This window comes from Cibotium barometz, chromosome 62 (assembly GCF_041138505.1).
Source record: "Cibotium barometz isolate CiBa-2024 chromosome 62, ASM4113850v1, whole genome shotgun sequence".
In the NCBI taxonomy this organism is placed as follows: Eukaryota; Viridiplantae; Streptophyta; class Polypodiopsida; order Cyatheales; family Cibotiaceae; genus Cibotium; species Cibotium barometz.
In genome coordinates this window covers 16,149,327-16,175,092 of record NC_141107.1, presented here as the reverse complement: position 1 = coordinate 16,175,092, position 25,766 = coordinate 16,149,327, and the positions used below count along the sequence as shown (strand labels likewise).

Below are 25,766 nucleotides of genomic sequence, written 5' to 3'. Positions count from 1 at the left end.
GGGCTTGCTGGCTATTTTCTCTCTCCTTCACCCTTTCTTCATTAATTGAAGTGTTGCTAAAATAACCATAATTTCACTTTTCCTTGACACTTTTTGGTAGGGATGGCGGGCAAGCTTTAGATCAGAGAGATGCATGTAGGAGCTTTGGACACAGTCAACGTGGAGTTTATTCAGTGCATCCACAGCAGAAATTGTGCACAGCAACGTGCCTCTCTGAAGCTTGACAGGCTGGTATGGACTGTACAGTGGTTTATACAGAGCAATAAGGACACTGCATACAGTAGACATAGACTGCAGGTTCAAGTACTTGCTAGCGTGCAAGGTTGACAGGCCTGGTTCATTAGCAGCTTTATAACAGAACGGAAAAATGGTGGAGGCACCCATTTTCCAGGGAGGGTGAAGGGGAAGATGTAGAAATGTATTTGAGATCTTTGTGCAGGCTACCCGCATGGCCACAGGCCTCACGAGCCAATTTTTACCAGACTTTCTTGGGAGGAATGCATTGGCTTGGCATGGGATGCTTCCAGATGCCATTATGTGATTTGAATGTTGTGACAAATGCCATGAAGCAATTGGAGCCAAAGAGTCACCGAGTGTACCTTCGACACACTTGGAACAGTTGATGAAGGCAGAGGGAGAAACCCTAAAGAGTTTCGTGCTGAAACTGCTCTCACCAAAGTGGTGGCCTTTGAAGCTGGGGATGCCAAAAAGGGTTCCAACGAGGTGTCATCCAGGTATCAAACAATGATGCATGCTAGAAGGTTTGAGGCTTGAGCACTTGAAGCTTAATAGGTTTCTCACAGCCTTAGAGATATTCCACAGTTGGCCATCATCAGGAATACCACTTGGACACCACCAGGATATTCCACTTTGGACACCACCAAAGAGGTATTCCGCACTTCACCACAGGCATCCAGGTTGGCAACACCCCCCCCCTCCTCCCTCCCCAAGATCTACGTCGTCGACGGCTGTTGGATGTATTATGGTGAAGGCCTTGAATGCCATGATAGGCAGACAGGTCAGCATTGGTGCGGTGGGGCGTCATTGTCTCTCGGACTGCCATACTACTGTCAAGGAAAAATTATTAGGGTTAGTGCAGCAACATTTCAATTAACAGGATCAAGCAAGGGTGTAGTAGAAAGACAACCAGCCATCGAACCGAGCAAAACCCCTATTCCATTCAGCCAAAACCTTCAAAGTACTTACATACTGCACTACCCCTGCACGACTATGCCCCCCATCACTTTTCCAGAAAAAAACTACATACAAGGTGGCAACCTTCAGGCCTCTAGGCCTTTCCACATACCTAGTTCCTCCCAACCTTCTAACTTTAAAAATATTTGACCCCGCATTGGAACACGACCCAAGACATCTTAAAAGAACCCCACGCATTGGAAACTAAAACTAGCCAAACATCCTGTAAAGACTCAGATTCTAATTTTCTTGTAACATTTCCCCTACTCCACCCTATGCAGCTTCCATTAATGAGGCCATACCACCAAGACCTCCTACGGGATTCTAGCTCACGTAGTTATAACCACAATGCCACCCATCAAATAATCAAGCTCCCCTTGGAATCATCAAACAAACGAGTGAGCAATACACCAAAATCTCCCTGCTCATCATCTCTCATATTGAAGGGCGGCCTCACACCATTGACATCAAAAAGTAATTCTACATGGCTGCATTTTCTTTCCTTGTATCAGTAACCCTGCTTTCAGGCCAAAAACTTTTCTCTTAACATATTTTCCACCTTCATCGCACTGGGTATTATGTCTAAACCTTCATGTACATCATCAACACCAGGCTGTTGTGTTTGCGCCTGTTGTGTCTGCTGTTCTTGGGATTGTTTCTAGCTCTCTTTGTACTTTCCATTGAACTCCCCTTTCTGCTTTTCTCCATCCGGTCCACAAAGGCTTGGTTTTCAGCCTGCTCTTCCTTCGATTCTGCCCCTTCTCAAGCTGTAATTTTCTGCATTCTTCTAGGGAGAATGCAACCCCAATATCGCATGATGGACCTGTTCATCAATGCTTGACATGGGTCTTGCATGCAATAAAACAGGCTGCAGCTATATTCTTTTTACTTGGAACAGGTTCCACATTATTCTCCAGATTTATGGCAAGAAAAATTACCAGAGGCGTCTCTCTCATCCAAATCCTAATTCATTGTGGAAGAGACTGTCTCTGCACTATCCAATGTTACCTCTTCTTTCTCTGCGTCGGTCATATTTTATCTAACTTTAGCCCTCTCATTGCACAGGGTTAAATCCCCTGTTACCCAATTCTGTACTGCATCAACTTGCCTCATCCGCAACTGCCAAATCGATGGGTACTCATTCCCCCCTTGCTTCACAGCAACAATATGAAAGGACATCTCCGTCGACACCCCCCGCATATTGAATCCAATCTTCTTCACTATTCCAGTGAACTTCATGCATGTGTTATCTGCCATTTTAATCTTGTAAGATGAGACTTGGGGGTTCACCCGCAGGGTGGGGGGGGTGGGGGGGGGGGGGGGGGGGGGCGGCGGCGCAGCAATACAAACCAGGCACATTGGAAGAACTGCGTCAACACACAAGCTCTGAGTTCTTGTCTACAATTTAGGCATACCTGAAGGTTGACAATGACCATCTTGCCCCCTGCTCGAACAGCTCTAAGTGGCAGATTGCATGCGGGTGTAATCTGCAAGCTACAAAATCAAAACAAAGACTAAAGTCATAAAAAAAGATACACTATTTATGACACACAAGATTGAAATGATTGTGTTCAAATACATTTAATTTAACTGGAAACAAGGGAGAATTGTAGACAACTTATCTACATTCTATAATGGGCTTGGATCTCTCTGTCACATGTCAACACACAATCCCATAGATAAGAGTGCAAAGACACATTCAAAACTACCATGACATTATTAATTGGAAGTTATATGGCTGGTAGCATTGGTAAATTGAGAGAGAAAAGCAATAACAGCACAAGATGCTTGAGAGAAAAAAGGTTAAATTAATGTTTGCAAAAGATCAAAGGGTCTATGACACAGAAAGTGTTACAACACATCCTAGATAAATTAATCTCAAATAGGCCCCAAACGTCTAGCGTGCTGTAACTGGAGTGCTCTCTCCAATCTGACCCCAGGGAAGGCACCTGGTCCGTCGGTCAGGTCGTCTGAGTTCACGGACCCTTGTGGTTATCATCACATGTCTGCGTCTAAGACCAGCTGAAATAATTTAGTGTTGGGTGGATGTAAACTTCATAGGTCCTAGGTCCGTACCTCCCAGGCTTGAAAGTCAATGACTAGGAACAATGGGCCAAAACCATCTCTGAGAAGCCAATGGAACCTCCCTCATATCTCATAGTACAACAGGCATCTGAAAAGTTGTGTTTCTCCGTCTCGACCTCTAGACTGTGGACTCTGCTCTTAGAGCAGAGTATACATATCCTATACTCCCTAGCAGTGCCCTTTGCTCTTCCAGTCTCCACTCTCGGGCTGTGATAGAGATGATGGAACCTCCCTCGTATCTCTTAGTACACCAAGCATCGAAAAGTTGTGTTTCTCCATCTCAACCCCTAGAGTAAAGCAAAGTCTACTGATCTTGGACTCCAAATCGCAACGCCCACTGCTCTCCCGGTCTCCACTCTCACACAATGTGATGAAACTTGGAACTGTACAATTGCTATCTCCATGGCATGTGACATGCATCATCATAAATAGCCGGGCTCATGAATGAAGCCATCATCTCTACTCCACAAGAAGTCCCCCGGTAGCACGGGAGCTTCAAGCCACGTGGTCCCAATCTGTAATTCGAGAAGGTTGGAGTGGTAAAACGGTGACAAGTGATCCATCTGGAACCCATGAAAATACAGTACAAATGTCCTTGTTTAGAAAAATGCATCAACAACCAGGGGTGCTGCTCCAAACTCTCCGAGAATGATAGGATGAGGGACTCATGGCTTACTCGGAATCATCACTTGTAGAACTCTCCATCCTCCTCCAATCATCTTCCCCAAGGTCAAGTGCCCAAACAAAGGCTCCATACGTCATTCTAAGTGTCACTAATGTATCCAAAAGCCGTCCCTTAGTATTTGACTCTTGAAAGCATGCCTGGAACACTAGCTACCGAAAGGATAGACAGGGCCAACGTACTATGTAGACCCTATGTGCACAATAAAATAGGCAGCATTAGAATCTCATGTGTCTGGACTCTCAGTGTCATCCTCCTCAGGAACTGTGTACATGGCTTCAATATCCACCACCACCTATGGTGGACCCTCTCTGTGTCACTGAAGCAAGTCTCGGATCTGGAGCCATTGGGTAGAGGGTCAGGATCTCCTAAACCTAGGGCACCTGGCCCTTTTAAAGGGCCTGTGCTCTCTCATGCAGTAACCCACAAGTGCATGGTGCAGCATGCTGCAGGCCGAGGGGTTGCTCACTCGGTGGGATCGTGTGGCTTGGTCATGAGCTATTTGTCCCGGCGGGTCTCGCACGGGGGTGTCAGTTAGGGCTCACACGGGTGGGGCGAAGAAGTTTGTAATAGATGTTTGTGTACCCAGCCACTCAAACTGCTGCCTCAAAAGTACGTCATTGTGATACCTCAACTCTAGTGGATATAATCGAAGACATCTCTGGTCTCTATAATGCATCACTTGTGACAAAGGTCGAACCCCTCTCTCAAGAGACAGTGGTAGCATCCCCATATCTCATAGTGAAGTGAGCATCTGAGTATGTAATGCTTCTTTCCCAGTACGACAAAGCATGCATGTACGTCAGTCCCTATCTTGATCCGGAGGCAATTTAATGACACCGTCAACTAATCAATGGCAATCCAACGGCAATCCTCATGGCATGGGGCATGTGTCTATGGAGGTAACTGGGCCTCTCAATGAATCCATCGCCAGTGACCCTCAAGAAGTGATCTCTGTATGAGTGGAGTTTGAGGGAAAGCTTGGTCAGGAATATCCATGTCCCAATCCTATGAAGCTCAGTGATTTCCTGACGGATGATGGGGGTGATCTCTTGTTGTGAGAGATCAAGAAAGGGGGAGACAAGGCTATACTCAAAGGGAGGTAGGCAGTCCATCTAAAGGCCATGTGACTCGAACCAGCCAGTGGTCCATGCGTACCAACAACTGCTACGGCCCTCTTGTGCAAATTGTGTAGAGGACTCCAAAGCCAATCATGGGAGACGATCTCTATGCAATGTGTAGACATGCTACATGTATGTGACGGCTTGGAACATGGTATGACCAGAGGGGCCAATCCAAGCTCGGCTAGAACTATGGCATGTAGCACACTAGATTACTGGAAATGGGCCTGGAAACATAACCTCTCCAAGCGGGCGAGGGCACAAGTGACCGGGCACATGGTAAAGACCAAGCCAGTTAAAGTGACCCACAGGTAAACATATGGCCTGGCCAACTCAACCCCATCTCCTCAATGGGTGAAAGCATGTTTGGCTGCAACCTGTTATATGAGTTTGTGATTTGCATGGTTTGGGAACTAGGGAGCCTTTCTGCAGAGATCACTAGCACTATTGGAGTTAAACAGGGTTGCCCTCCATCTTTGACACTCTTTTGGCTATACATTGATGAGATCACAAGCTTCATTAATTGATTGGGTGGCATAGGTTCGCGGCTAGCACAAATGATGATATCTATCCTCCTATATTCAGTTGTCATAACCCTCGTCTCGGACTTAGCTGAGGGTTTGCAACGGCACCTTAATGCATTACAGGCCTTTTGCGATGAGCGGGACCACATGGTGAATCTTGGGAAGACCGAGATTATGGGTTTTAACACCTCATATCCCCATATTATCTCATGTGGAAAGTGGAGCTCCTCTACGGCCAAGAAGTCATGATCCACCGAAGAATGAGTCAAAAGCCTTGTGGAAGTCCAGAAAGCAACAACAAACCCTCTCTCCATGTGCCCTAGCCTTCTCAAGAAAACTTATTTCCTCAGTCAAACTTATTGTCCTCCTCTATGTGTTAATGGAAAACGCAGATATGGAGGTACATCATACATCAATGAAAGCAATGCATCAGTCTCTATACACGAGTACCAAGGGCCGTACAACAGTAGGTCATGCAGGCTGTATAGAAGGTGCATCTGGAACAGCCACACATGCACATGCGGATTGAGAAAGCGAATTTTTTTGAAAACTTAAATTTTTTTAAGCATACATTAAAATTATAACATTTGTTTTTAAAAAATTTATGATGTGAAAAGCATATGGCTTGGGACAATTTTATGTGTTATTTTTAACACTCGTGCAAAAAGCATACACCTTGAAAAAAGAAAACCCTTGGCTTTTTGTGCAAATTATAGATTTTTCCTAAATTTGTAAAGAGAAAAGGCGTGCTTTTAGAAAAAGCATGATGAAAGATTAATATTAGCACTTACAAAGGTGTGCTTTGGAAAAGCATAGGACAGCTGTTATTATTACCTTTGTGAAAATCATGTATAAAAGCTCAGGTACATATGGATCAAACTGGGTTTATCTTATGAAGTTAGGTTGTGTACGTTCACCAGAGCCGTGTAGCTGAGGAAGATGTCTTAAAGACAATGTTGAGTACAAGAGTAGGCCATTATTTGAATCCCATGTACCTTTGGTTCGACTAAAAACCAATTTTTCAACTGCTAATGATAGGTTCGGAATGTCACTCTTTAAAAACACTAAATGAGTAAACATTGAACATCTAGTTGGAGTGAACATTTCAACTTTTGCATGAGTACTGAACCGAAAGAAAAAGATACATTACTTTTCATATGTACTTTACTTAAAATTTGTTTCAATACAGATTATGTCCCCATGCTACTACAGGTCACAAGAGGATTCCTCATTCTTGGTATTCGCATGGAGTCATAACGACCCTTTCAATAGACCTTGGATGCCCCTGCTCTCCATCTAAACAAGCATGAGATTTCCCAAATCACCAAAATGATGTGTTGATAAGTGTTATGTGCTCAAACTGCAGTCAAAGGGAGAGGAGCTTTTTTTTCCATTTGTCACATGAATCAACCCTCACATGCATGCGCCAAGACAACCAAGGACATGTACACAGTAGCTTAGGGTTTTGCAAACCTTTGAGAGCCCAAATGGACGCCGTTGATTGGGAGAGTATGAGAGTAGGTTAGGGTTTGCACACACTGGGTGATTGTGGTCCACACAAACAACGGGTTATAGCTGCCTAGAGGCACATGACCATATGGAAATGGACAAGCCGGTAACTTGAGAAGAATCAAGGAAAGATCAAATGAATACCAAAAGATTCAAGAATAGCAAAGAAAGACCTAGCAGCCAAACATGTTATCTCAATCAAGCTGCAAATGACAAAAAACAAGTGCCCCACACGTCAACCTAAATAACTGGGGACACACCAACCTAAATAACCGGGGACATTCGGAGGCCATGGAAGAGTTTCTCAGGTGCCCCGGATTAGGCCCCTGTTACCCCAGAGGACCAGGGCAAGGCTGTGGGGTTAGCATCCCTTAGTACTGTGGGGTTAGCGTCCCTTAGTAAGGGGCTAGGAAGGGGTTAAATGCCCTTAATTAACCCAGGGACCAGCAGGCCAACCAGTAGCAGGGGAAGGATTTTCCCTAAAAAGGAAAGCCTGGCCCTCCATTCTTCTCATCTCATTCTTGCCCCCCTGCTCATGAACAAAATGCAGACAGCACAGAGTAAAGGGCAGCCCAGTGGATGGAAATGTGTGGAATCCCGGTGTAGAGGGATGGAACCTAGAACAGCCAGATGAAACCTGATGGAGGTAGCCGCACGAAAATGGAAGGAAGGAACTGGAGGGAATCGGATGGAAGGAGATGGAAATCATCAGGATAAAGCATTTAATTGCAGGTTTTGGTCATCTTTTGTAGCCCATAGCCGCAAGCCATGCCCAACCGGGAGTTAGGCATGTCAAATGCCCCCTTATGGGTCAAGGAAGAATTCTACCCTCCCCACGTGTAGAGAGAGTGTGCAGGTTTTGGGAATGTTAGTGCAGCACATAGATAGCCCCAAACCAGCCCAGGCAAGAGGCCTAAGGCCCAGCCAGGGGCCTACGCATGTAAGAAGCTGACCCCCAATTCAAGGGCAACAAGGGGAGGAGAAGAAATTATGTTCTTAATTGCTGGTAATTGTTATTAGACAGCTAATAGGAGTTTGAAACCGCTTAAATAATCATGCAGATAGTTTTTCCTGCAAATCAATGCAGTACCTTGTTCCCAAACAAAGCACGACATCTGCTTCTTTACAGTGCTTTTCTGCAGGAATCAATTCCTCTGGAGGTAATGCATCCTGCAGAAGGAAAAAAACCGAATATAAATCTAGAAAGAGAACTAACTGCACATTTTTTCTTTTTTTGATATAAGATATTTGGTGGTTCAAAGAGTTTCACCTCCCAGTCCAGAACTGTGTCCTTAAGTTTGCCTCCACAACCAGGATCCGAACATCGCCTCCCTGTGTCTTTCAGACCGATTGTCTCCACTTCAAAGTCACGCACATACCTACCAAGCTCAAGCTAGTTTAAGAGCACAATAATGATACAAAAACTCTTTGGAACTGTCCAAAATTATCAAAACCCCATTATCTCTGCTGATTAAAATCATGCTTGCTTCTTTTTGGAAAAACTAATTAAAAAGCATTCAAAGCCTCTAAATCACTTCCACATTTGACATATCTATAAAAATTAAGTGTAATTACAGTTACATTTGACTCAAGACAGATGAAGCTGCTCCAAAAGGTTTTGACTGGTCAAACTAGCCATGTCTGCAGCAAATGTTTTTTCCCGGGAAATAGATCCTTCTATTAGTTATATGAAAAACCAGCCAACAGGCTGAAGTACATGCTCAGAACCCTCAAGAGAGGAAAGAACACTGGCGAGGCTAGTCCCCTACATGGCTGGCCGCTCTCAAAGGGAACTACCTGGGGGGAGAGAGAGAGAGAGAGAGAGAGCCAAACCGGTGGCCTGTAGTGCCAAGTGAGGTCACCGGCACTCTCCTGCTGCACCTCTGACAAGTGCTAGGGGACTAGGCCTCTACTGAAGAGATGGGGGTGGCGATAAGACTCTATCCTGCAATGGGTGAGTTTGAGGGCCTGACCTTCTGCTGACTCTGATCACCCAGGCAACTGCCCCCCAAGTGATGATGCGAGAGGAAGTCCAAGAGGTAGTGAATAGGTGAAAAATCCTCAGCCCTTTGGGGGAGTCCCAAAGCGCAATGTCGCTCTGCGACTCATGCAGGTGGCTGCATCTCATGCATTGTGCAGGATGACCACCAATGGCCAGCCACATGCAAACTGCTAATGTCACATGCACGCCCATGCCATGGCATAAACCTTAGCATGAACATCAGTAATCCCTGATTAAAGTATCAGTTAAGGACATCATCAATGTCATCAGATCACCAACATCAACATTATCCTAAAATCATCATCATCATCATCAGCATGGTCATCAACATGATCATCATCAGCAGTTTCACCATCCAGCACATGGGAGGTCACAAGGACCTGTCGGCTGGCTGCAGGCCTTGTGCAGCAAGCGGCCATGGGCTACAGACAGGGGCAGCCGGTGTGGGCAAGACCAGAAGACAAGCACAGCAAAGAATAAATTATTTCAAGCATTTTTTCCCACACAATCCGGCCGACAACAGGCATACTGGCCGACTGCATCCCTTAGCATAATATATAAGCATCACCTCATTTTCAGCAAGTCTCAAGTCAGTTAATAATTCATTACTCATCTAGCATTCAGTAGAGAACTCATGTAGAAGGGCTAAGGGTCAACTCTTATGGGCTGACCACAAGCCTCAGCCATGTACAAGCATAAGCCATCCTTTTTTACCATATGAATAAAGAAAAACCTGACAGTCAAGCTCTCTCTTCTTCTCTCTCCTCTGTGTCTTAATCATATGATAATTAGCATCAATGTTCTAAATCATGCTTAGGGTTGTGGATCAGTACACCAAGGCTTCCGCACATGCAACATTGGTATCAAAGCATTCAAGCTTAGCCCACTAAGCTATGTCCCAAGGAAGGTGCAACAGGCGAGGCTAGAGGAAGCATCCCCTAGTACCTCATTAAGCCCTCCGATCATTTCCAAAAGCCTAGCAACAGGCATGATCAGTTCCGGCAGGTGACCCACACAAGTTGGCCGACAGCAGGCATACTGGCCAACTGCATCCCTTAGCATAATATATAAGCATCACCTCATTTTCAGCAAGTCTCAAGTCAGTTCATAATTCATTACTCATCTAGCATGAACTCGTGTAGAAGGGCTAAGGGTCAACCCTTATGGGCTGACCACAAGCCTCAGCCATGTACAAGCATAAGCCATCCTTTTGTACCATATGAATAAAGGAAAACCTGACACTCAAGCTCTCTCTTCTTCTCTCTCCTCTGTGTCTTATTCATATGATAACTAGCATCAATGTTCTTAATCATGCTTAGGGCTGTGGATCAGTAAAGCAAGGCTTCCACACATGCAACAGCTAAGCTCCTGCGAGCTACCTGCCAGAGGAAAAGAGTGACCTTCCTAAGTCAGTTGTTGTCCCACGGCCAATTCCAATAGACTCGGAGGAAGCTAGGTGAGATGTCCTGAGAGGACCAGTGGTCTGTTGAAGCAGGAGTACCATCAATCTCATGCATCTGGATCTGGTGTCCAGCCTTGCCAAGTAATGAAAAAAGGGGGGGCAGGGCTCTCTGGGCTACAGGGGCCTGTCCACTCCCACTCGCTAGTCCCACTGAATCCGAGTCAAAGCTCTGCCCTCCCAGAGCCAAAGTCTCTTAAATTGTCTCGGGCTACCTGTGTCTCGCTGGTTTGAACCCTCTGAAGAGAGCCACCACTATAGTCCTCTGCTGGGGAGAGGGTCAAACATCCATGACATCTTAGTGAGAAAATGCGAGCTGGTCCCCCGTCTGATCCTAGCACTGCCACGGCATGGCACAAGAAAGCTCATAGCCACCAGTGGGGAGGGGAAAGGTCCTCGAGGGGGGTCCGTCAAGGGATGGCTTAGTCAATGGCTAGGACTATCTGCTCACTAGACTCTGCCTCATATCTCAGAGAGTCGTCTGTCCTGAGCCTCCTAAGGAAACCACCTGAAGCTAGTCCACTCGCCAAGAGACTGGGCTGGACGAAAGCTGAGGGGGGCCCAGGCTATGTGAGAATGTGTGCCCAGAGGCAGTTCCTAATCAGCAGCGATGACCAGCGAAGTCTCTCTTCGTCCAAGGCCAAGGGTAGTTGCAGAAGGCCTGGCTAGCCGTAAATTTGTCCTCAAAGGCGGTGCTCATGCCTCTAGATCGGGCCTCCGTAAAGATCCATCATACACTGGGAGTCCAAGGGCCACCACGTGCGGGGGTCCAAGGTAAGATCCGGTCAATCAGAAAGGCCTTCCAAGGCTCACCACCAAGCGAAAGCCTCTGACAATCAACTTGCCAAGCAGGACTCTACTCTGCACAGCTGGGTCAATGATGCCCAATCCTCCACGTGTCCGAGGCTACGTACTCACCCTCCACGCCACCTTGGCCCGAGTTGGTTGGCCGTTGGACCTGGCCCACACAAAGTTCCGGATCAGTCATTGTACCTGGCCTAGGCGTGCTCTCGAAAACATCCAGCAAGAAGTGATATACATGGTTGGCCACGATCACTCACGCGGCTGGCGAGGGAGAGGTGGGTGGTGCTCCAATACAAAAGCTTATGTTCAGAAGAAGCAACTGCTCGGCTGAGATGTCAATCCCAACCTGACGCCCGAGGTATCTGATCGGAGTGCCCCTGGGGATCCAAGGAAATGACTCAATCGGGCGCCAAGCCGGGGTGGGTGAAGATCCTACCCAAAAACCACACGACTTGTGCCAATTGATCTGAGCTCCGGAGGCTAAGCAGAAAGTCTTGATGGCGGGGGCAAGTCTCTAAAGGTTCCCCTCCTCTCCCGAGAGGTAGGTGGTTGTGTCGTATGTGAAGTCCAAGTCAAGAAGGTCCTCCTCAGATCTCATGGGGAGGCGGAGACCCTGCTGTCCTGTCTCCTACACGAAGAGAAAGCTGCTCATCGCCTCCGCCACAAAGAGGAAGAGTAAAGGGGCGAGGGGGCATTCCCCCGTGGCCCCTTGGAAGAGGACCTAATTGTGAGCTGCCGAATACAAGGCAAAGACACCTCTAATCCATCTAGCCGGAAAATCCATCTTGAGCATGGTGCTCCCTCCAAAAAAGCCCAATTGACCAAGTCATAGGCCTTCTCAAAATCCAGAAGTAGAACTACCATGTCCTCCCTATAAAGCCTGGCTCTCGCAGTCGCCTCCCAAAAGGTGGATGTTATCCAAGATGCTTCTATTCTGGATGAAGCAGGTTTGGGTGCTATGGATCAGGTCAGGGAGATGAGGCTACAGATGTCCGCTGATGGCTTTGGCGAGGATTTTGTAGGCGCTTCCAAGGAAGGTGATGGGGCGCCATTGGCGTATCTCCAAACGATCACCACCCTCCTTCACAAACAAGTGAATCAGCCCCTCAGAGAGACGCTCGGCATGTGACCAAAGGCCATGATCTCATTGAAGTCTGCCATGAAACTGCATTCCATGAAATCCTAGGACGCAAAAAGAGAGAGACCGGCAAGCCATCCTCGCCTCAACACTTGCCCCGCGGAAGGGCTCAAAGTGAATCCCGCAACTTGATGAGAGAAAGGGGAGCACAAGAGGGCCTGGTGGCCTAAGGACACCACCTCCTATGTATGCTACCAGACTCTCCCCCGCCACCTCCACCTACGGAGTGAGGGAATCTGTTGAAAGGAGATCTCTAAAGAAACCAATGGCTATGGCCCGAACTTGAGGGGGGTCTACCTCTGTGATACCATTGGGACTCCTCAACCTCCAAACCCCATCTATGCGATTGTGAGGGCCTCCTATCTCAAAGAAATCATGGGTGACCTTGACCCTTGCCCGAGTCCAAAAGGAGGCCTTGGCATGGTATCGATACTCCACCTTCCTCTCCTCGATCGATCGGATCTCTATGCAGTTTGCCTCCATCTGAGACTCTACCCAAGGATTGTCTGGTGTCTGCTCTTGCAACCGTAGCAGAGGGGCTAGGCCCCTGCTACGGAGACTCCTCTCCTACTCTCTAAAACTGGTGAGTCTATCTTGAGCGCACATTGTAAAAGGGTGCTAATCCTCTGCAATCTAGAGTCGAGCAACATCGCCGTGGGCTCTTTGTCCCGCATGATACGAGACATCAAAGCATAGTTTACCTGTAAGAGCTCCGCTGAATGGCTTTTGTCACGAACTCTGTGCGATCTTCAAGGTCCGTCCTCTCCTCTGTGGTTCTCTCGGAGGGAAGCTCAGTAACACCTAACTCCCGAAGGGTGTCTAATAACCACCTTGGTACTCGATCAAAACACGGAGCCTCCTGCTACTGCTGGGGCTCATCTCCAGCCTCAGGCTCAACCTCTACTGCTGACTGAGGCTGTCTAGTTGGAACAATAGACTGGGAATCATCCTCAAACTCATCTAGGTCTCCAAGAAGTGGCAGCTCATCAACAGTGGAAGCTGGAACATGCTCATCAAAGACAACATCTCTGTTGTTGACAACAACCTCGTTCCGCTCCAGCTCATACAACCTGTATCCTTTGAAAAGAGAGTTATATCCCACAAATACAAGCTTATGGGACTTCGAGTCAAGCTTCCCCCTCTACTTCTTTGGAATGTGAACATAGGCATCACTCCCAAACACACGAAAATGGGAGACATCTGGTTTCCTGCCAAAATAAGCCTCAAATGGAGTCATCTTTGGTACTGAAGTCGTCGGAGATCGGTTGAGGATATAGACAGGCGTAGCCACAACCTCTCCCCAGAGTGGACGAGTAAGATCACGATACTCTAGCATCATCCTCGCCATCTCCACCACAATCCGGTTCTTTCGCTCAACCACTCCATTCTCTGAAGGCGAACCTGTATTGGCTAGCTCTCGCTTGATGCCATGTTCTGCACAAACGAATTAGAAGAGAACTTTCCTTCTTTGTTAGCCCGAAGAGTCTTTATCTACAATCCACACTCTTTCTCCACCATAACATGGCAATCCTTGAACCGAGCAAAGGCTTGGTCCTTCTGGGAAAGGAAATAAACCCATGTGAATCTACTACAATCATCAACAAGCAGCATAAAGTACAAAGAACCTCCCAAGGATGGGGTCTACATAGGTCCGCACAAGTCAGTGTGTACCAACTCCAAAGGTTTCGAAGCCCGCCTAGTAACCTGCTTCGAAAAAGATTCCATGTGCTGCTTACCACGAATGCAAGAACTACAACGTCCTTGCCTGCCAACATCTGGCAAGCCATCCACCATCTGGTCCCCGAAAGCCCGCCGCAACGAATCCACATTCAACGGGCCAAAACGGAAGTGCCACAAGTCACCGATCTGAGTGCCTGTCAGTGAAGAGAGTGTTGAGAGTTTGTAGATACCGTTCTCCACTCCGCCTTCCCATACAACCTAGCCTATTTCTTTGTCCCATAGAGCAACATAATGCTCCTCAAACTCCACCCGGAATCTAGTCTTGCAAACCTCATGCACTGACAATAGATGAAAACCAAGTGCTGGGACATAAAGAACAAGAGAGGAATGCTTCCCCCCCTTTGCCATAGGAAATAATCTCCATCCTACTCTCACTATGAAACGGTATAGTGGGATTGTCGCCAATGAAAATGCAACCTGACTACCGTTTAAGATCCTGTAAAAATTCTCCGTAAGGAGTCATGTGCCTGGAAGCACCACTATCGAGAATCCACTCCCGAGTATCCCTGGCATTGAAACCGACTGCCTCCTCGCTCGAAGAAGATAAAGCATATGTGTCCAAAATCTCCAAGTGCACAAAGGCTGGAGTCTTTGCAGATGAAGCTGAAGAATCAGCACTCTTCGAGATACTCCGCTTAGGACATTTTCGCCAATAGTGGCCTTTCTCGTCACAATCGTTACAAGTCCGCTCGGCCTTCAATTTGTCACGGTCTAAGTCAGGCTTCTTCTCAGAAGACTTCTCCGATGAAGACTTCCCTTTGCCCTTATTGTTGTTACGGCCTTTCGACCATTGGCCAGTCAAGGTCTCAGAACCTCCGCCCTATGGAGGGTTCGTAAAACGCTCTTCCTCATCCAAGACCATAGGTACAAGCTCCTCACATGTGATGGTGCTGACCTTGCCACTGGTGATCAAAGAGAAGTAAAATGCTGAGTACTGAGAGGGCAAATGAGACAACAAAGTGATGGCCATGTCCTCTAAAGATATCTCCTTCCCAGCTTGAGGAACCTCCTACTAAAGAGCCTGCAACTTATTGATGTGCTCCCGCATCGTCGAAGACTTTGCAAGATTCATCACCTACATCTACACTTCCAAGGAGATCCACTTCATGGGTGATACCCTGTTATATAGAGAAGCCAAATGCTGCCAAATCCCTCTGGCCAGCGTCATATGCATAATATGATTAATCACCTGTGGTGTGCAATTAAGAAAGATGAAAGAACGCACACGAACATTGACACAATCCCACAACTGTGTCTGAGCCTCCCGTTCTTTCCGAGCAAAGGGTAAAAGCTCCTCGTCCTCCAACTCCGACCGTGGAACACCAACCACAATGAAATTAGCCAAGTCATAAGACTCCAAGAAGACAGACTCCATCATTACCTTCCATATGCCGTAGTTGTTCCCGTCCAACTGTCAATCCACCGGGAATGTGGGGAGAGTAGGGATCTTCACGTGCTTCTCAGCCATCTCGAGCAAGTCTGCCATCTCAAGGGTTCACAAGGTCTTGTGAAGGGAGGGTGGGCGGGAAAAAAATATAGAAGAGGCTGCAAATAGTATGCAAGGTGGCTGTCCAATGGTGATGGCCATCTTCTACCCTATCTCCAACTCCCGAACAGCCCAAGCAATCTCCAATCAGCACCACAAACCAGCAAACCCTCAAGGTCCCACTATCTCCAAGCTTCAAGCCACCTGGGGCTCTGATACCATGTCAGAATGCACAGCGAAAATGAAGACAATTGCTGTAGAGAGCAAAACGCAGAAAAGAGAGAGAGAGAGAGAGAGAGAGAGAGAAGTTGTATAAACTCTGCTATATACAGTAGATCCGGTACACAATACAGCAGCCCTATCTGCTCACGACCAGAAAGACACAGTCGGCCAGAGAGTAAACTCAATCGACCAACACTAAGGAGCAGGTCGGGAGGCAGATGTCCAATCAGCTAGCAAAGAGAAGCAGGTCGGGTAGCACTGCAGCCCCATGTCCACACAAAAATAGGAAAAAAATGAGATACACCTAACTGGGCGGGCACACCCACAACAGAGGCCCTAGTGTGTAATGTACAGATAGGAGATGACTGCTAACAATAGGTCCAACATTGCAAGATATATCAAAAGAGCAACAACCAGATATGATCGACGAAGCCGAAGTCATAGAGCCGGAGCAAATTCTCCTCCACAGATGGAAACAAGGTTCTGATTGAAGAATACGACAACTTTATACGAAGTTTAAAGACCGAGGAACACATGAAGCAGTATGACTGGATGAAGAGAGTTCCTTCAGGAGTAGCGGACTACTTGGAAGCCCCGAACTTGCAGAGAGGATGTCACCTGCACCCTGTAATGGGGTACACAGTGACACACTGGCATGATCATCAATACAACATTTTGTACAGAAGTAGTACCTTTTTATAGGAAGATTTGTCGTACACCATGACCCCATTGTGAGCCCTCAATCCAGGGACAGTCCAAGCACGAGCTACGTAGGTCTATCTCCAAGCATTAGAGGTCAGTCGAGAGTTAGTCCTCTGAACCCACTTGGAGAATTCATCAAATAGTGCATGTAGAGTAAGCCTTAGTAGTAGGTATGCATCAGTAGCATTAACATAAGCATTGCATTGCCTATGGGCCAGTCCATGGATTCAAGAGCCTATCCAAGGGCTGTTCACAGCCCTTGACACAGCATATAGAGCCAGCCGACAGCAGTAGGGAGCACCATGCTCCAATCGGCCAGCAGATGGGATCACAGGCAGCAAATCGGGTTCTGTAGTGGAGTCGGCCAAGCATAAAAAAGGGACATTCTGCTTGTGCAGCATTAAATGCTGAAAAGCGTAGCATTAAATGCTGAAAAGCACAGCATCAAATGCTGAAAAGCACAGCATCAAATGCCTATTTTTGGCATTATTTGTCAAGAGCAACTGGCCGACAACCCTAGGACTGGCCAACCAACAGCCTTTGTCCATATAAAAGCCAAGCACATCATTCCCATAATTCATTCAGCCTTGAGCAAAGTATTCAGCAGTACAAGCAGCAACTAGTCATCCTATTCATTCCAGGCAAACATTGGAGATCCTCTTCAGCATTCAGCCAGCATACGTGCAGTCCTGCAGCTATCTAGACTTGCATAAGTGGCCCGAAAAGTCCTGTGCAGTGCCTCGGATTGGTGGATACTCAGCCGACGTACGGTCTTCCTCGTCCTTGCATTGGGCATTCATATCGCTTGTTTTCTCAAGCATTGTACAGCATTCTCCAAACAATAATATAACCAAATACTCCTCCTTGCAGGGGGAGGGGGGGCCCTTCAGTGGGTATTTGGGACCCAATAAGGTGTCGTCTACTTCACTCTCTTGTTCTCTTCTCTCTCTAATCTCTGAATTGGATGATAAAGAATCTCGCCGCATAAAAGGTATAAAGAAGGCCCTGTTGTGCATTATCACGATCAGCCTCAATGCATGTAACAATGAATGAATAGCACCTTGGTTCTTGATGATTGCACAATGTCGCGAAGATAAGAGAGAGAGAGAGAGAGAGAGAGAAGAACAAAGACAAGTACACCCGATTGGGTCCTAAATACCCTCTAAAGGGCCCCCACCAAGGATTGGTGTATTTGCTTTATTGAATGATAAAAACGATTGACTTTCTGTAGATCTTCCTTGGCTGTAAATCTGCAGCCCGTAGATGACCTAATTCCTTGACCTTCACGTTCACCTTGCGTTGGTTCTCCCCTTGGCTGTCCTGGCCCTTGGAGTCTTGAGCACTTCTATGAATTATGAGATACCTATACCTTTTTCTAACTTCTTTTTATGGCAAATAGGTGCTGGTTGGTTGCTACAGGGGCTGTCGGCCTGTTTCATGGAGCTCCACAACTTGTTTTTATCATCATTAATGTGGCACTTTTTCCCATATGGCACATCAGGTTGCTGGCCGACTTGATGCTTCTACTGGCAAACTGTCTGGCTGCTGGCCGACTGGGCCTAGCTGCCTTGAAACTGCCTGCTGACCTTGGCTGGCCGCCTTGCTGCCCAGGCCTTCTAGGCCTGGCTGACTGGATGCTCAGCCCTTCCACGGGCTGTTGTACTTGGCCACGGGGCCTCCTTGGCCCCTACGGTGGTCCACAAGGGCTGCCCACCTTGTAGGCAAGGTCTCTAAGGCCTTTGGGGTGTCCCACAGGGCTGCCCCTTTGCCTACCTGCCCACATACCAAGGTATGTGTGCTACAAGACCTCTAAGCCTATGACTTGTGAACCAAGCAAAGCCCGAAACACCTCTACATCATTCCAGAGGGTGACTCACAATACTAACTAGCACTGCTGTCACCATTTGGCCACCCAAATGGTTTACTCTTGCTTTCACACTATGTACATATTGGATTGGTGTCCATGGCTTATGGAATATGCCTATGCAGAAAAGGCAACCATCCCACATGTCTTGGAATCCCCACAAGTACCCGAACGAGAACTTATGTTAAAGAGAATGATTGGGTATTGCTAAAATTTGAGAAAGCAAGACTTGCAAAGAGGCCTGGCAAAGAGGGTGCATATCCTAAGCTTGCAACCAGGTACTATAGACCTTTTCGAGTGATCGAGAAGATCAATGAAGTGGCTTTCAGATTGGCATTACCTACTCATTGGCACATACACAATGCTTTTCATGTGAGTCTTCTTCGCAAGTATGTAGGGCCGGAGCCCAGTGAAATGGTCATTGAGGATCCACCAGAAGTGGATGAGCTTGAGGAGATCTTGCAGCCAGAGCAGATTGTGTATCACAAGGAACGCAAGCTTGCTGCAGGCAAAGTTGTGAGGCGTTACCTTGTGAAGTTTAAGAACTATCTTCCCATTGATGCTAAATGGGTAGATGAAGAGTTCTTCAAAGATTGCCCGCATGTGCTTCAGACATATTTGGATGCATTTCAGTTGCGGACAACTGTTTAGAAGCGGGGGGGGGAATGTCACCATTTGGCCACCCAAATGGTTTACTCTTGCTTTCACATTATGTACATATTGGATTGGTGTCCATGGTTTATGGAATATGCCTATGCAGGTGATTGACACGTGTCATGCTGTATAGTTGGATATGATATTCCGCTGGGACTTGATGTTATCATGCCCGGAATATCTGGAGGACTTGGCTTTCCACTGGGACTTGTGCCTTTGTGTACATGCCCGGAAACGCCTGGAGGATTGGCTTTCCACTGGGTCTGGTATTGCATATACTTGCCTGGAAACGCCTGGTATTATATGGTTTCATGAATGGAAATTGCTCATGCCAATGCTGCATTGCATAGCATCTTTATGTGCTTGCCTGCAAATGAAATTGCATGCTGTTTTCATGCCTGCATGACCTATGTGTAGTTCCGGGTAAGGGGACGCCCGCCCGTGAACCGTGCGTGTGAAACTGTCTGCTGACATGGTTGTGTGGCATGTGAAGTTGTGAACAGGTGGTAAGTATTTCCCGATCTAGGCTCAAATAGCCCTTAGGACTTGGCCAATATTTATAAGTGAGTGCGTTCCCATTTCATTAAAGTTTGGACACCCATTCTGTTGCAAGACCGCTCCAATAGCGATGTTACTCACATCGGTGATCACCCGGAATGGAGCCTCAAATAATGCAGCCTTAAGGTCCTTGAAAGCTTGTAAACCACGAGGGGTCACGTGAATACATTGCCTCCGAGTCTACCTTTTAGCAGATCAGTGAGAGCTGCCGAGACGTCAGAAAACTTGTCGCTGTGGGTGCAATATGCCTAGCAAATGCCCATAAACGACCGAATGTCATAAGCAAGGGTCTTCTTAGGGCATGCCTTAGAAGTATGTCCTTTTGTATGACAAAAGAAACATCGCCCCTCCTCCTTATATTGCTTGTCAGGTCTGCCGGCTTGAGTCGTCTCATCTGGAGTAAGGCGACGTCTATTGTTCGAGCTCTTGGAGCTAGAGGCTCCTGAGGTAGACCTTGATTGAGTCTGGTCCTGGCCCTTACCATTGGCAGTGGCTAGATCTTTGGTTTTCCATTGTTTTATTTCATCTCAATACTTTGCGCGAGCGAAAGTACCCAATCAAAAGTCTGTGGCTCAAACATGTGCACACTCCACTGGATTTGCATGTCTAAACCATACAAGAATTGACCTCTTTGTTCTCATCTAATTGTTTGCAACTGTAAAACCAAGTGAGTGACTTTATTTGCAAATGGGAGGACTAGCTCGGCGTTCTAGCACAATCTCCAATACTCATCCTCAAGCCACTCAAGATAGACGGTAGGAAGCACTTCTTGAGATGCTTGACAAATTGGTCCCATTCATAGGCAACAACTCCATAATTGGAACTTACCTGGACCCAATGTGTCCACCGAGAGATGGCTTCTCCTTTTATGTAGCAACTAGCTAACACAACCTTCTCTATATCGGACTTCCTTCAGCAGCAAAATAGACTTCAAACTGATGAATTCAAGAGTATAAAGTTGTGGGGTCAAGTTTACCGTTATACTTACTCGCTCGTGCTTCACGTGTCATCATCGTTCCTCTTGTGCGACAGTGCGAGCTGCAACCTTTGTTCAAAGCTCTACCTCTCATACATGTAAATCATGTAACGCACGGGAACGTTGTGTTAACTCCGCAAGGGAGATAGCCAAAGCAGGCATCAAGGAAGGAGTCTGACAAGGGATCTCAGTGATGACTGACGGAGGACAACAGGGGCAGGGGGGGGGGGGGGGGGATGGGTGTCCAAGTGTCCTAAAGAGGTATCCATTTCTCCAAGGCCTATATAGAAGCCGTACGCACCTGCATTTGTTTCCCTTGTTGCGCTTATGATGCGCATAAATTCCTGAAACATGGCGTTTGTATCACCACTGGTAACCTGGCTTCTTGAAGCAATTGCTATCGAAGAAACAGTTTCTTCACGAGTGGTGTTCTCTCTCATCATCAATTCCTGAAACATGGCGTTTGTATCACCACTGGTAACCTGGCTTCTTGAAGCAATTGCTATCGAAGAAACAGTTTCTTCAAGAGTGGTGTTCTCTCTCATCATCAAAATTTGCCATAGTGGGAGTGGTCAAGTTTTTCCATGACCGCAATAAAACCATTGTGTGGGAGATGTTTCCGGTCGCTTTCGGAGGATATAAACCAACCATCCTTCGAGGGACAGGAGTCACACCAAAATGGGAATGCAGTCGGCGTCTGAAAACCAAACACAAGCGAATAATTTTGTGCATTAAAGATAACCAACTGGCTGGCTGCTGGCCGACTGGGCCTAGCTGTCCTGAAACTGGCTGACTATGGCCTAAGCTTCCCTTGGGCTGGCCGCCTTGCTGCCCAGCCCTTCTAGACCTGGCCAACTGGATGTCCAGCCCTTGCATGGGCTGTTGTGCTTGGCCATGGGACGAGGATGACAGAGTGGCTGCCATGGAGTCTTCCTAAAGGGTGAGCCAAAGGGGAACCACAACTAAAGAAAACTGAACTTGAGGAAGAAAGAGCAGGAAGGGCCAGAGTGATGGCAATAAGGGTTGAAAACAGGGCAGAGAAGGAGAAGCTAAGGGCAGGGGGGGCGCCACTCAGGCTTTCAAGAGGGACAACCCAAATTATCCCCTTTTGCACCCACCACATCATTATTGGGAGCCTATCTCTTTGGAAGATTTGTGAAGCAAGATGAACTGCAGCCATTGAGGGCACGCAGACCTACACGCAATCTGAGGGGGAAAATCTCTTTGAGCAATCTAATGAGATGATGACTTGCGACAAACCGGAGAGACATGGGGCATAGTAGTAGCTTCAACAACCTGTAAAATAAGATAGCCCCAACAAAAACACAATAGAACCAACATTGATATAAATTTGAAAGGAAAAAAATCCTGTATTACATTCCTAAAAAGTTCTTTGTCTTACTCTTTTTTACATGATGAGCATACTTCTCGAAAAGAGCTACCATGTAGCTCTGCCAAACAACTCCTTGGTATCCCAGATTTCAGGTGTAGTCCATCGATATTCTGTAACCAAAGCAGCAATAAGATAGATGTGTGGATAACTTGCCAGAAAAATATGTTGATGCAATTAATGAAAATCTAGGAAACTAAACAACACAAGTTATACACAAACAGAGAATGCCTGTTATTGCAGCCAGGTGAGCTGTCAGCACCATATCTACTCAAAGATAAGGGGTTGTTTCACTATGCAGACAGTTTTATTCAAGATACGAGCATCATCAACAGCATTTTAACTTTTGGGAGGCCATCTCAGCAGCTAAGTTCTTTGAACAAATTTGATGGGGCTCCTACTGGATTTTCAAAAGGTCTACAACAAATTGGAGTGGGCTTTCCTAGAGAGTACCATCACGGCCCATTCTCTCAAAGCTTTGAAGATGCCTTTAGACTTTGGAGCAACTTCTTACACGCAAGATCTCCCGTTTACTCTCTACTCACAGCTCATCAAGGTCTGTTAGTAGTCACACCAAGCCAGAATGGGCCCATCCTCCATTGGTGATGCGATGCACCATGGAACTTTGGAAGTCACACTGGCACTAACTATAGGACTGCCCTGCAGCACAATAGGTTTGGAGGAGGATCTTGGGACTCTTCATTTAGGACCAACAAAGTGAGCACTTAATCAGCTCGGGTGCTATTGTTTATGAGATGGAAACCGGCCTTCCGCCGGTGCAAGGAGAACTGCACGGGATTGTCCTACCAGTGGGGCAAGTCAAGTACCTGTGTCTACAGACCTCTTTATTAATAGGTGTGCTTTTATTATAACCCAGTCCTATGTAACTTATAATTGAACTATGTGAGTTTGTCTTGCACAAGCTGCTCACAAGAAAGAGGCTGTTTCACAATGGCAGCTCCAGGGGTATGGAAGAACGGAGGGCAGGTTTTTGACACATTTGAAGCCTAGCTGCCTAGGACCTTTCTTGTCTAATCCCTGCTAACTTCTGCCCCAAATCTGATGTAAAATCTGCCTCTGTTGCTCTGATGTTTCTAGCCTGCTCATTTTCATAGGCCAATGTGGCCCCACGCTCTTTTTTCTCCCATCACAGGCATGCACTTATTGCTATCCTAGTGCATCCCTGCCTTGGAGACCAAAGGGTTCTTTAGAGACCCAACCTTGTGGAGGTCTGGCTCATGGCCAGATAGGGAGCATGCATGTTTGAACCAGTGTTCTCACATCAAGGACCTTGTCTCCTGATATTTGGATATTGATTCATAGTGTTCTCACGTCAGGGACCAGATGACCGATAACCACCTTGTGGAAGTCTCGCTGCTCACGGCCAGATAGGTAGCATTCATGTTTGGACCAGTGTTCTCACATTAGGGCCTGGTGGGACACATTATAAGCACTGGTTGTGGGGGCTGATTGAAAAACCAGACAATTCCAAATAGTTTGAGGTATGCTATTTGTCAGAGGGTGGTGCATGCCCATTAGGGCCAACCTACCAACTGTCAGTCGCAGGTCTATATAACAGACCCTGTTTCCCCCTTCTTATCAACCAAATCACAGTTCTCTTTTTCCAGCAGGAATATCCAGCCTCTATCATACCTATCATACACCATGTTGGCTCCCATCTCAAGAGTACCTAAACAAAAGATGTCACCATCTGTTGTAAAAAGTTCATAAGAAAAAGAGTTTTGTTCTTCATCTTCTATTTGCTGGTGCAATCTAAGCATTATATACTTGAGTGTTGTGTAATTTGTGTTTTTTTACACTAGCAGCGTGACTGACCTTGACACGGCAAATAGACTTCAAAAGGAGCACTAAAACCAAGACATGAGCAAAAACTGCAGTAATACAAGGAACAAAACAGGATTTAAGTTCCTAGTAGAAAGCTATGGACCTGACTGATTATAAACTTGAGAATACCAAGGCGTTGTAGTGCAACTAAGGCCATATGAGTGATGCCTGGTCTCGCCTGATGAAATGGCAAGTCTGCCTTTGGAAGTGGTTTTCCTTCATGCTGCAAGACACAACCCACATGACAGAAAGTTAAGCTGTTGAGTGAAAACACATGGATCATGGCCAAGATGCTCACTACAAATGTGGTTTTTGAGCTGAGAAAACAGGCACTAGACAAAGGTTGGAGAACGCCTTAACCTGAAGAGTCCACACCCCTTTAGGACCGCGGAAATCAGGAATGCCACATGATGTAGATATCCCTGCCCCTGTGAATGCCACTAGATGATGACTCTGGAAACAACACTTCCACATAAGAGAACCCGTTAGTAGACATTCACAGTATATGCAACAGCATGTTAACCTTCCACTTCGATGTGAAAATAAAGATGTGCTTTAAGAGTGGCTGATAATGATGTTGCTAATGTGTGCATCTTATCAACATTGATGCTTTCAACACACACATGATAACACGAAAGAGAAGCATACCTCTTGAATGAGTTTGGCTAGCTCCTCGATCTACAACAAGGGGACCATAGTTAAATCTTACATACCAAAAGAATAGAAAAGGAAAAATCCTCATAACAATACTGAAAAGCCATGTGAAATTGGGAAAAAAAACCATGAACAAATATCCAAAAACAAGCTGGAGGGCCCTAGCCCTAGTGGTAACAACCCGGACTGCTGATAAGACCCGGCATGACGACCAGCAGGAAGTGCAATAAAAGGGAACCACAGTAGAAGAGGGGAAAAAACCACAAAAACAAGATGTTGCACTGAAAAAAGTGCATGCTAGGGAGATGGGTGTGTGGGTGAAGGCCTTAAGTAAAAATAAAATGAATAAGACGTGATAAAAAGGTTCATATAACCCACAAATCATGACCAGTATGTTCAATGGATGTAAAACATTTTGCATAATCAAAACAAAGGAAAGAACTGAGCCTTCTTACCTTGTATTGAAGGGTCTTGCGAGAATCAAAGAGCTCAGGCATGCCAACTTTTCCGATGTCTTCTCTGTAAGAGAGCTTTTCAGCATAGCCAAGCGCCATCTCTGACCTTCTTGATCTTCACGAGGCAAAAGAGAACACTTGCTTTTCTAGCTCAAGTTTTCTGTGAGAAAAAGCCTCACATTTTGTCCTGAGGCAATTGCATGAAAAAGCAACGAGGAGAGTGATCTCTCGTTGAATGTGGATCGTGATATGCACACCCGTTGTTATGCAAAAAGCTCACAAAGTAACATGTACAACAACATCTACCACTGTACTACTAAACACCTCCATGGGGACTTGTACCAATACAAAGCTGCCTGGGGCTTCCTTATGCAAGGAGGTCTCAAGTTCACCAAGGCATACAAGGGGGAGGAAAGAGGAGAACCTAATTTTAGAAAGCACTTCAAAGTAAAGGCTTCTCTATACTATATTAATTACCAATAGTATGGCTCTACCACACAGTATAGAAAATGGTATAGAGAATGGCTTCTCTCTATACTACATCAATGACTAATAGTTAGCTCTACCATAGGAGTATAGAAAATGGCTTCTCTAAACCATGTTAATGAAGGATTCTTGATGTCTATACCAAGTGACACCATGTGCAATGGCTATAGAAAATGGCTTCTCTAAACCATATTAATGAAGGATTCTTGATGGCTA

General features: G+C 46.4%; 1 protein-coding gene across 1 annotated transcript in view; it reads right to left on the bottom strand.

Moving 5' to 3' along the window:
* The window catches only part of LOC147604185 (NAD-dependent protein deacetylase SRT1-like), a 50,776-nt gene extending 25,268 nt beyond the window's left edge, over positions 1-25,508 (bottom strand). The window contains exons 1-8 of the mRNA XM_086795155.1: positions 25,065-25,508; positions 24,604-24,633; positions 24,316-24,408; positions 24,059-24,178; positions 22,123-22,223; positions 8,386-8,494; positions 8,206-8,285; positions 2,610-2,688 (exon numbers count right to left, since the gene is read on the bottom strand). Coding sequence (XP_086651281.1) covers positions 2,610-2,688; positions 8,206-8,285; positions 8,386-8,494; positions 22,123-22,223; positions 24,059-24,178; positions 24,316-24,408; positions 24,604-24,633; positions 25,065-25,163 — 711 coding nt within the window. The 5' untranslated portion in view covers positions 25,164-25,508. The remainder of the gene's footprint in view (positions 1-2,609; positions 2,689-8,205; positions 8,286-8,385; positions 8,495-22,122; positions 22,224-24,058; positions 24,179-24,315; positions 24,409-24,603; positions 24,634-25,064) is intronic.
* Positions 25,509-25,766: the final 258 nt, after the last annotated feature.